The sequence below is a fragment of the Dendropsophus ebraccatus genome, chromosome 9 (genome assembly GCF_027789765.1).
Source record: "Dendropsophus ebraccatus isolate aDenEbr1 chromosome 9, aDenEbr1.pat, whole genome shotgun sequence".
In the NCBI taxonomy this organism is placed as follows: domain Eukaryota; kingdom Metazoa; phylum Chordata; class Amphibia; order Anura; family Hylidae; genus Dendropsophus; species Dendropsophus ebraccatus.
This window is the reverse complement of record NC_091462.1, coordinates 29936088-29948698: the sequence shown is the minus strand read 5'-3', so window position 1 is coordinate 29948698 and position 12611 is coordinate 29936088. Positions and strand designations below refer to the sequence as shown.

Here is a 12611-nt window from a genome sequence, read left to right as displayed (position 1 = left end):
AAATGAATTCATTAAAGTAATAAGAATAATCATTTTAAAAAATCTAAATTCTAAACATTTTTGTTACGAAGAATAAAGTGAATGCAGCTTCCCTCAGAGCATTCAGCACAGGGAATTCCAGCCTGAACAGAGGCCTCGCTGTATGAAACATATTCCCTATATCATGGGGCACGGGTAAGACTAATAAATTGCTGTTTACAGGGAACATTTCAGGAACCTAATGAATGCCTGGAGTGAACACATCCAGCGAAATCCCTGAGTGAGTAGGCCTGCAGCAGTGTGACTATCCCCCGGGGAGCGGTCTACACTGTGTAACCATTATATGAAATACCTGCGATACCACCGAGGAAAATATCAACATATCAGAGTAAAGTTTCCAATTTTGAGCTCAGATACTCTCACAGGCTGCGGGATGAATGAGCTTACACACTGTGACACCATCAGAGCGCACTTTCACCTATATATACACAGGACTGGGACCTAGGAAGCAAACGCTGATCCCTAGTAAGGACATAATATATGGTACCGGAGTGCTGAGAATATACACAGAGATGCAGCAGTGCTGTATTTGTTGGCGTTTGCAATTGTGGGTGTTAGTTTTGATCAGTTTTTCCATTGATTTCCATTATATAAAAAAAAAGGATCAAATCGCATCCATTTTTTTAACATACACAAAAACATGGTTGACAACATTTTTGTGAATGGTCAATGGAAAAACCAATCAAAATGGATGCAAAAAGATGCATACATTTTTTCATCCGTTTTTATAAAAAATGTAGCATGAACCCAGCCTAATTCTGTGATATAATTGACAAAACATCAGAAAATAGTGTGCCTGTCACTTTAAGAAAGCTTTAAACATGTCGCAGAGAATGTTTGGATAGCAACCAATTGCTAGAAAGTGCTGGGGGAAGAGTGCAGCTAAGCGCTTCTCTTGCTGCTACCTAGATGATCCTATTGACTTACATTTTGATTCCGTTTCGATCACGTGGTAAAAAGCTGCACAATCCTTCCCCCTCTTGTGCTTTTGTCTTTCTTCCTCTTTAATCTACAGAATCCTACACTGACTTACAGCATGACCGTCTACAGGTGGCAGTAGAGTCAGCAGAGTGGGGGTCAGACCCCCACCAATAATAAAGTGATGCCATCACTTTAAGAGACCGTTACAGTCTTTAAAGGGGTTATGCAGTGATTTTTTTTTTCTTTTAAATCAATTGGTTTCAGAAAGTTATTTAGATTTGTAATTTACTTCTATTTAAAAATCTCAAGTCTTCCCATACTTATCAGATGCTGTATGTCCTGCAGGAAATGTTCTTTTCTTTCCAGTCTGACACAGTGCTCTCTGCTGCCACCTCTGTCCATGTCAGGAACTGTGCGGAGCAGGAGAGGTTTTATATGGGGATTTGCTACTGCTCTGGACAGTTCCTGACACGGACAGAGGTGGCAGCAGAGAGCACTGTGTCAGACTGGAAAGAATACACCACTTCCTGCAGGGCATACAGCAGCTGATAAGTAATGGAAGACTTTAAGTTTTTAAAAAGAAGTGAATTACAATTCTATATAACTTTCTGAAACCAGTTGATTTAAAAGAAAAAGATTTCTGTTGGATAACCACTTTAACAAACTATTTTGCTCATGTACTTTGCTTGGCTGCTATGATCCAAAGTTAAATAGATGTCATATTGACGTCTACATTGAACGTTCCTCGGCTGTGTGTGCTATGCATAATTGTAAATTTCAATAAACATTTCCTAAAAAAACACAAACCTTAGACTAGTAAAAAAAAACTTTGGGATATATGAAATTCCCTACTAAAATAACTCATCTGGATATAGATAATAGTTCAAGGTCTCAGGTCCAATACTTGTGTGTACCCGACCACTCACCCAGACAGCAAGAGAATCATCACCTATTGTTTTGCTGCAGGAGTCAGTATACGACCTCTCACTGTAGGCTGAACAATAGCTTCGAAACCTGAGCAAATAGCAGCATTGTGCAGGTACCGAGTCCAGGCTCTTAAAGATACATAATTAGTGAAATGTACATAGCGGATGGCACTTAGATGTGTGGTGACAATGACGATAATGAGCTGTGATAGAAGACACATGGCTCCGGGCAATAGAAAGCTTTAACCTACATCACACACACAGGACTGCAGACCAGTTCCGGCAACGAGAGAGAACGGATATTAAGCTGATGAAAATAATATCCGAGTATGATGATCAGTCTGCCAGGATGAAGCCTTGGGCATATACATGATCCCTGTTACCATTTATTAAAAATAAGTATGAAGTCAAAGATCAGTGAAAACCACTTATTTGGTGCAACAAAAATAAAGAAGATTACTGCAAAAAGAATCTGGAAGTCAGACCTATTCATTTTATTCATGGGTCTGGGCTGTAGAGAGAGATGCAGCACCTGGCACACAGTCTCTATAAAAAGGCACACGACTAGAGATGAGCGAACCTGGAGCATGCTTGAGTTGATCCGAACCCGAACTTTCGGCATTTGATTAGCGGTGGCTGCTGAAGTTGGATGAAGCCCTAAGGCTATGTGGAAATTATGGATATAGTCATTGGCTGTATCCATGTTTTCCAGACAACCTTAGAGCTTTATCCAACTTCAGCAGCCCCAGCTAATCAAATGCCGAACGTTCGGGTTTGGATGGACTCGACACACGACCTCTTCTAAACAGGCACAGTCTCTACAAACTAGGCACACAGAGGGAGATTATCAAACGTGGTGTAAAGTGAAACTGGCTCCGTTGCCCTTAGCAACCAATCAGATTCCACCTTTCATTTCTCACAGACTCTGGAAAATGAAAGGTGGAATCTGATTGGTTGCTAGGGGCAACTGAGCCAGTTTCACTTTACACCATGTTTGATAAATCTCCCCCACAGTCTCCACACGGGGAGATTTATCAAACTGGTGTAAAGTAGAATTGTCTTATTTGCCCCTAGCAACCAATCAGATTCCACTTTTCATTCCTCATAGACAGTTTGAAAAATAAAAGGTGGAATCTGATTGGTTGCCACGGGCAACTAAGGGCCCTATTCCACCGGACAATTATCGTTCAGATTATCGTTAAATCGTTCGAATCTGAACGATAATCGTTCGGTTGAAATGCAGTTAACGATTAACGACCGAACGAGAAATCGTTGATGGCTTTATAAGACCTGGACCTATTTTTATCGTTGCTCGTTCGCAAATCGTTCGCATTGAATAAGACATCGTTCGGTCGTTCGCAATAGATACGAACGCAATAGCGAATAAATAGCGAAGAGAAACGATTGCAATTACGATCATAAGTAACGATTATCGTTCCATGGAAATGACCGAACGTTTTCAGGTCTTTCACAATAGCGGTCGTTTGAGATCGTTAATCGTTAACGATTATGCAAACGATAATCGTCCGGTGGAATAGGGCCCTAAGACAATTCTACTTTACACCAGTTTGATAAGTCTCCCCCATAGTCTCTATAAACTAGACACACAGTCTGTACAAACCAGGCAAAAAACCTCTTTATAAATTCGGCACACAACCTCTATAAACCAGGCAGCCAGTCTGTACAAACCAGGCACACAACCTATTTAAAAACAGTCACACAGTCTTTACAAACATCAAAATGGAGAGGAGTCATGGTCTCTTCCCGTGCCTAATTTATCATGGTGTACACCTAGAGACTGGTGCAGATGTAGATTTCTGTGCAAGCCCTGTGACTGACACAGGACAGACATATGGCGGACTGCATGGAGACGTGGCCATTTTTGAACACCAACATACAAAAAATTATGCAATCAAATCAATGGACTGTTATGGGCCCATACAATACCCCGATTTCCCCCTGGAGGGTATGTTATGAGGTCTTTTGGGGAGATTTATAAAACATGGTGTAAAGTGAAACGTGCTCAGTTGCCCCTAGCAACCAATCAGATTCCACCGTTCATTTTTCAAAGAGTTTGTGAGGAATGAAAGGTGGAATCTGATTGGTTGCTAGGGGCAACTGAGCCAGCTTCACTTTACACCATGTTTGATAAATCTCCCTCTATATTCTTATGCTCATATGGACACAAAGCTGTATCATACAAAGCACTGACAGGTCAGTAATGAAGACTTGAAGCTTGTGCAGCCGCAGGCTACGTTCACACGTAGAAAAACTAGCGGAATTCCGCGACGGAGAATGCCGTTAGTCTCCCTCTCATAATGGGAGTCTATGGGAGGCGCGCGCTGCTGCTCTCCCCACACTGAAGAATGAACATGTTTGTACCCTAACAGTCTGTGACAGCAGCAAAACTCCAGCTCTCCTGAAGACTCTCGTACTGCTCAGCTATAAAGGTCCCCAGCCATGTGTCTACAGTAAAGTTATAGAATATGGAATCTTACCTTTTTCCCTCTCTGAGAGATATTTGGTGTTCTGGTAAGTAGTTTTTCTATTAGATATTCTCTGTTCTGTAAAAATAAGAAAAAAAAAGTTTTAGTTCCAGTCACGAGAACCTTCTTTAGTAACATAGTTTGTATGTCCATCCAAATATGCAGTGTTTATCCAGAAGAAGGCCAAAACCCATGAGTTATAAGACAATTTAACACATTTAAGGAAGAAAAGTATTGTATCTTCCATAGAGGCCGGCCATAAGGTTGCTATGTTGTCCAGCGAAAATCTATTTCTTTCAAATCAGCTGGTGTCAGAAAGTTATATAGATTTGTAATTTACTTTTATTAACAAATCTCAAGTCTTCCCATACTTATTAGCTGCTGTATGTCCTACAGGAAGTGTTTTATTTTCAGTCTGACACAGTGCTCTCTGCTGACATCTCTGGCCGAGACAGGAACTGTCCAGATTAGGAAAGGCTTTCTATAGGAATCCCTATAGAAAACCTCTCCTGCTCTGGACAGTTCCTGTCTCGGCCATAGGTGTCAGCAGAGAGCACTGTGTCAGACTGAAAAGAAAACAACATTTGCTGCAGGACATATAGTAGCTGATAAGTATGCAAAGACTTGACATTTTATAATAGAAGTAAATTACAAATCTATATAACTTTCTGACACCAGCTGATTTGAAAGAAAAAGATTTTCGCTGGACAACCCCTTTAAGGGAGCCCCAGCCCTGGTTTGCTACCGTTAACTGTTCAGGACTCTTGGTCAGGGGATGGGCATATTAAAGGGGTATTCCAGGGAAAATCAATAATTTAGCAATGGAAAGGGTTAACCAAGGTTAACCCTTTCCTAATATACTTACCTGTCCGTTATTGGCCCCCCAAGGAGATCTCCGGTCCGGTCACGTGAGCCTCCAGCTTGCCACTCCCGGATCCTCTGTCCTTCCGGTTCGGTGACGTCACCACCCGGCCGGCGTCTGCTGTCTTTCTTATTAGCAGCAGAGCACTGAACCCTGACTGGCTTGGTAGCGTGCAGCCAATCAGGGTTCAGTGCTCTGCGTCCCCTGCTGTAAGTTATCAGGGTTTGGGGGGGCTCAGTGTCGGTGTCAGAACTACATTAGGGCAATGTGAGGGGTCCCTGCCGCATTACTTCATTCATAGCCACCAGACACCCGGAGCGGAGTTATGAATGAAGTAATGCCGCCTACCGCATTCCTTCCCCTCCCGGGACTCAGGGTCAGTATCGCTGACACCCGGGGGGGAAGTCCTGTAAAGTAATGCTGATCGGCTTCTGCTGGGGGGTAAGAGATCTCTGACAGGGACATAGGGAGGGGGGAGTCCTGCAAAGTAATGTGTATCGGCTGCTGATCCCCCCCCCCGGTCCCTGTCAGAGATCTCTAACCCCCACCCCCGGAGAGCGCTGGCCCCGATCTCGGCACTGATCTCTGCACCTGTACTCAGCTGACAGGCGCTGTGTGACTGAGGCAGGAGAGATCTCTTCCTTGCTCCGTACACAGCGCCTGTCAATCACCCCGATAAAACTAAGCTGACAGGCGCTGTGTACGGAGCAAGGAAGAGATCTCTCCTGCCTCAGTCACACAGCGCCTGTCAGCTGTGTACCGCCGGCTGCTTGATGCAGGAGATCAGAGGTGCAGAGATCGGGCCAGTGTGGCAGCGCACTCTGGGGGTGAGAGATCTGACAGGGACACAGGGATGGGGACTGGGGGGATCAGCAGAAGCCGATCAGCATTACTTTACAGGACTTCCCCCCCCCCCCCCCCGGTGTCAGCAATACTGACCCTGAGTCCCGGGAGGGGAAGGGATGTGGTGGGCGGCATTACTTCATTCATAGCTCCGCTCCGGGTGTCTGGTGGCTATGAATGAAGTAATGCGGCAGGGACCCCTCACATTGCCCTAATGTAGTTCTGACACCGACACTGAGCCCCCCCAAACCCTGATAACTTACAGCAGGAGACGCAGAGCACTGAACCCTGATTGGATGCACGCTACCAAGCCAGTCAGGGTTCAGTGCTCTGCTGCTAATAAGAAAGACAGCAGACGCCGGCCGGGTGGTGACGTCACCGAACCGGAAGGACGGAGGATCCGGGAGTGGCAAGCTGGAGGCTCACGTGGCCGGACCGGAGATGTCCTTGGGGGGGCAATAACGGACAGGTAAGTATATTAGGAAAGGGTTAACCTTGGTTAACCCTTTCCATTGCTAAATTATTGTTTTTCCCTGGAATACTCCTTTAACTTAAGGGTCATGGGAAGTGGGGGAAGTAAACACTAGACCTTTCTGGCTTGGGGGACAAAACTGACACCGTAATAGAAGGCCCTGTTTGATCTTTGCTAATGGTGATCAGAGTAAGGGTATGTTAACACTGAGTAAAAGAGGCGGAATTCCGCCACGGAATCCTGCTTGTCTCAGTGTACCATAATGGAGAGCGCGTGCTGCTTCACTTCTTTGAGCGGAAAGCAGCGGCAGTGGAGGAGCGCATGCCCTCTCATTCACTCACATCAAGACACTGAGCACAGCGGGATTCCGCGGTGGATCTCTCCGCCGTATTTGCTCAGTGTGAACATACCCTAATTTCTTGGATCAATGAACCATCTCCAGTAGAGATGAGTGAGTCGGGCCAAGGTTTAGGTTCATACAAACCTAAACCATTGGCATTGGAATCCTGCTGTCTGCTTGCTCTGTGGAAAAGGTAGAGACAGCCCGAGTCCCCCCCAGAAAAACATCGATACAGCCTAGATCATTTTCCAGGTGGGACTCCAGGCTGTCTCCCCCTTTCCCACAGACCGGGGAGACAGTGGGATCCAAATGCCGATGGTTCAGGTTTGTACAAATCCTCAACCCGGCTCATTCATCTCTAATCTACAGGATCTATTTACCATAACCTGTAGTATTGTTACACTCCAGAAATGTATCCAGGTCCCTAGTGAACTATTATCACAATAACACAATATAACAGGACACCTACTTTTGCTTTTTGGAAGAATTTACATTTTAGAAGTTCAGCTGCTGTTGGCCTGGGAAAAAAAGAATGAAATAAATCAAAGCGAATCAAAAATACTTCAAGTAAATCATTCAAATATCAGAAATTTTTAAATAAACCTCATTGCCAAGACTTGATTCTATTTTTCATCTCCTTTCCCAGGGACACACTTGATCAAGCAAACACTAGATGGGCTCATGTTATAAAGGGATACTTCAGAGGAGGGAAAAAAACTTTTTAAATCAGCTGGTCTCATAAAGTTATGCAGATTTGTAAATTACTTCTATTTAAAAATCTCCAGTCTACCAGTACAGTCCTGCAGGAAGTGGTGTATTGTTTCCAGTCTGGAGAGCAGGAGAGGTTTTCTATGGGTTCTATGCTACTGCTTTGGACAGTTCCTGACATGAACAGAGGTGGCAGCAGAGAACACTGTGTCAGACTGGAAAGAATACACCACTTCCTGCAGGACATATAGCAGCTGATAAATACTTTAAAGGGAACCATTCACCCCATGGCCCCCGGCAGAAACTGACATACAGTGACATAAAGGTCAATATACTTACCACATCGCTCCCGGTCCCGTCCCGGATCCCGTTGTTGACATGGAGTAATCGCCGATTCTTCTTCTCCCGCCCATTATGGTAATGAGCTGAGATGAGTCCAACGTCCATAGGAAACGACGGACGAGTCCAACTTATTCATGAGGTCCTCTTCTCGTCGCCGCCCATCCACGCCTCCTGGAACTTGATTGACGTCTTCAGTCTTCAGTCTTCTGCCGAATTCCCGCGCAGGCGCTGCTGTAATGGTCTCGTCACCTCTTCTGCGCCTGCGCGGTAAACAGGATACGGTGTTCGAGCAAATCGGCGCACTGGCAGTAAACAGTGAAGCTGCGGAGGGGCTTCAATTGTGAACTGCGCATGCGCCGAAAACGACTGTCACGGCGCCTGCGTGGGATCCCGCGAGAAGAAAGAAGACGAGGAGGAAGAGGACCTGGCGTCAATCAAGTGTCGGAGGCGGGGAGAAGGCTGGATTTCAGACCTGACGGCGCTCATTACCATAATGGGCGCGAGAAGAAGAATCGTCGATTTCTCCGTGTCAACAACGGGCTTCGGGACGGGACCGGGAGCGATGTGGTAAGTATATTGACCTTTATGTCACTGTATGTCAGTTTCTGCCGGGGGCCACGGGGTGAATGGTTCCCTTTAAGGATTACAATCTTTTAATAGAAATAATTTACAAATTTGTATATTTTCTGACATCAGTTGATTTGTAATTTTTCTGCCAGAGTACCTGTTTAATCTGTTCTGACATACAGCAGCTGATAAGTAATGGAAGACGAGATTTTAAACAGAAGTTATTTACAAATCTATATATCTTTCTGAAACTATCCGATTTAAAAACAATTATATTTACCCCCTTTCAACACAGTACTAAGTATCAAGGGTCCAACAGAAACATCATTTGTTATATTGAGCCCAAGCTACTCCAAGTGTTAACCGCCCCCCATGAATCTATGCCCATTTTTTACCAAGATGCAGACCTCATACTACAGAGTAATAAAATTAGACCCCTAAAAGATCCCACATTAGCCACAGTACAATATCTTACTATATTATCAGCAAGCAATGGGCCTGCGTACGAAAAATGCAGCACGTGTCACAACGTGTTTTTTTGCAATAATTGTTTTTTTTACTTTTCCCATCGAACGAGACAATATAAAACGAGAGCGATAAACAAAGCGTCAGAGAATTTATTTGTTTCTGCGCAATTCAGACAACAAAATCCTTCAGCCCTGTTTATCTCTCTGTTCAGTCGATGCTCTTTGACCTTGCTGTATTTCTGTGGAGAAAGATTAAAAAAAAAAAAACAAAAAAAACACCACAGGGTTCATAATAATAAGAGAAAAATGAGAAAAAATAACATTAATAACTGAAAACAAAAAATGAAAACCAGACAGATCTTTTTTTAACACTGAAATAACATTTCCATTATTTGTATACACACATCTACACTCTTGTAGGAGACTTTGCTGATATACCAGGAGACCCCACTGAGTAGGTAAGTATGCTACAAACACACATGCTATGGACTGAAAGCTGGCCATACACATAAGAGAGCTTGTGCCCCAATACTCATTTGGCCAAGAGCCATCTCACCCGATACACATGCACACTCAACCGAAAGAACATGTGCTCTGTATGGGGAGAGAGGAAGAAGCCGCTGCCAGGCACCTCATATAGGATGTGTATGGAAAGCTTTGGACAGGTATAAGACAAATAAATGATCACTGTTGTTTCAAACAAAATCCCTCAGTTTCATAGTATATGTGATCTTTAACACATCTGTAAGTTACCAAAAACGACTCCTTATCCCAGTGCTTAGTGTAACGCTTTCCTTCCTGTGCTGCTGTTTTGCACTTGGCAAACTCAGTGCATCCATTACTCTCTTCTTCTGCCCACATGACATTTTTAGTACTGTAGTACTGTGTAAATACACCCAGCACAGCCCTTTCACCAGCACTATGTAATGGCATAGCAAAAAAGGAGTATTCACTGTGCTGTGATTGGCCAGAGAAGTAAGGGAAAGAACATCCATGTGTGTGCACTACTGGCTAACAACTTAACTCTGGTCCTGGCCCCTTAAATGCAGAGAAATAGCTGTACACCATGAAGGGGACTCTAAAGTCAAGAATATATATTTCATCTTCTCTACCTACCATGACATGACATTAAAGGAAAAGTAATCTAAGCTGCTAATATATAGTTTATAGTATAGTATATAGTACTATAGTATAGTATATATAGTTTATAGAAGTTTTGTTTATTACGTTCATCCTCTGCACTGTTCTTGAGCAGTTTGTAATTTAATCCCTATGCTAATGAGGCGGTTTGGTGCACTAGGGGTGGGACTACCATCCTCATTGCCCCCTTAGTGCCGTTGCTGGCCCACCCCCTCCATACTGCCCCTTCTAATGAATATCAGCAGAGCGGGCAGGCAAGTAGTAGTCTTGCCCCCTGTCCACCAAACCGCCTCATAAGCAGAGGGATTAAACTATAAACTGCACAAAAATGGCACAGAAGATGAATATAAGAAACTTACCGTCACCCTCACCTTCATCCTCGTTGCCCAGCGTGCTATAGGGACATATCAGCAGGTTACTTGTGTTTCCCTTTAAGAAACACCAAACCATATTGAGTATAATAACTGGAATAATTTAATGATGACCTTTTTTTTTTTTTTTTGCATTTAAATATTTCATTGACTTCAATGAGAAATCCACAAGAATGTCTCTCCTCTGTGAGGATTTTTAGGGTTTGTCCTCGTATATAATTGTGCTTTTTTATTAAACCGGGCTCTTGTGTCTGATGTCTGCGCAGATTTCATGCTGAATGTAGCAGGCGAGGAGATTCATAACCCACAATTGTCATCATAGTTCCTTAGTCACTCACCTCTTTGATGGATCTTTCTGAAGACAAAGTGAAATAAGTTTCCTAAAAGATTTCCCGTATTTCCGCATCATCTCCTTATCTTCTACACCTGTTTCTAAGGTTGGAGGGTCATTCTGTAAGGTCAACATTAGGACCTAGAGAGAGAATACATTAGGCGTTTATAGGTTTGAATGTTCAACTTGAATACAACTTCAACATGAAAGCATTGCAGACGTAAACTAGCATAAAAGATAACAAGTAGCCGCTACCATGTGACTATACCCTAATAATTTAAAGTGGTACTGTCACTTTAAAAAACTTGGCTGAGAACTTCAATCCATGGCTTACTGTTCTCCCCATATCATGGGGAAGGGATAGTCGTCATTTGGCTATGTAAGGTATATGGCCATCTGCTGAGCTACATTTTATTAAAAATAAATTGTTAAGTCAAGGGATTAATAAAAAAAAATATAAGCTTGTTGACTTGTATAATAGAAAATCTCAACAATTTCCCTTCCCATCTATGTGAAGATGCCATAGTTCAGGGCCACAGTCTGTACCCTGTAGTAAAGGCCAGGATATATAGAACGGTACTACCATTAATGAGGACTCAGCTGATAATTACAGGTACTGTAACTAGCAAGCAACAGGGAAGGCATGGTGCAGAGTCACTTGCTTATTATCCATAATTAGTCATTACAGCAATGCTTGCCCTTTGCAGAATAGTCATCAACAATAAACCAGTGATGTCACTTAGTATAGAACCCAGTCTTTTCGAGAATTTAAGGCTACAGCTATCTTGTTACATCCTCTATTTTCAGTCAAGCTACTTGTTTGCAACTTGTTTTGCACAGCTTAAGCTTTTAATTCTTTATTTTCTTTTCTTTATTAAATTTTTTGCTTACTTTCTCTTCTGCAGCCTCCTTTTTTTTTTTCTTTTTTTTTTACATATAGTTCCGGCTACTGCGTACCATTCACAGTAAAGGCCATCAGAAATGGATAGTTTTCAGCCCTTACTTCTTCTTTCCTGATCATCTTTGACCTGGTCATAAATTAGTTTAGATGTTTGTTCTGGAGAGACCACAGAGGGTCTGGAAACAAATCTGTCAGGTCAACTTCTCTGTGAATGGGACACAGTAGTCAGCACTTTATGTAAAAAAAAAAAAAAGAGAGAGAGAGGAGGCTAAAAAAGAGAACGTAAGCAAAATGTGAAAACAAAAAGCTTGTAACTGAGAAACTGAGCAAAATTTTAAATAAAGACTTTTAAAGAAAATGTTTTGAACCCTAATCTGTACAAAGAAGGAATAAAGACAAATGCATTCAAAGGTGTTGAATACAATTTGCTCAATAGGAACAAAGCAAAAGCATGGAAAAAATGGCTGTGTTGCCCATAACAGCTCTTATCTGCTGTTATGAGCGACAAGGCCACCTTTTTACACAGAAACCTTTACCTTCATTGGAGGATACTTGTGATAAGGAGCTGAACCCGTAGCTAGTTCAATAGCTGTAATTCCAAAACTCCATATATCAGCTTTGAAGTCGTAACCTCTAACCTAATGGGATGGAATAGAAGAGATTTGTTAGTGACGAACATATGACTAATGTTACCAGCATTCCAGTATTCTACTACTAAGTATTACTTCTAATGTCGGTATATGGTTTATATAATGTTAGCATGAATTAGTCACCAGAAGTAATTGCAATTGTACTTTTAAACAATGCGTGCAGTCTGAGGCAGTAAATCATTTACTGTAATGTCAATTACATGAACCATTGTTTAAAGAACTCAAAGGATTATGACGGCACATTG

General features: G+C 42.7%; 1 protein-coding gene across 3 annotated transcripts in view; it reads right to left on the bottom strand.

The window, feature by feature from the left end:
- The window catches only part of STK39 (serine/threonine kinase 39), a 259852-nt gene that overhangs the window by 172184 nt on the left and 75057 nt on the right, over positions 1 to 12611 (bottom strand). For all 3 annotated transcript variants that reach the window (XM_069985123.1, XM_069985125.1, XM_069985124.1), the window contains exons 7-10: positions 12253 to 12354; positions 10823 to 10956; positions 7359 to 7407; positions 4385 to 4450 (exon numbers count right to left, since the gene is read on the bottom strand). In XM_069985123.1, coding sequence (XP_069841224.1) covers positions 4385 to 4450; positions 7359 to 7407; positions 10823 to 10956; positions 12253 to 12354 — 351 coding nt within the window. The remainder of the gene's footprint in view (positions 1 to 4384; positions 4451 to 7358; positions 7408 to 10822; positions 10957 to 12252; positions 12355 to 12611) is intronic.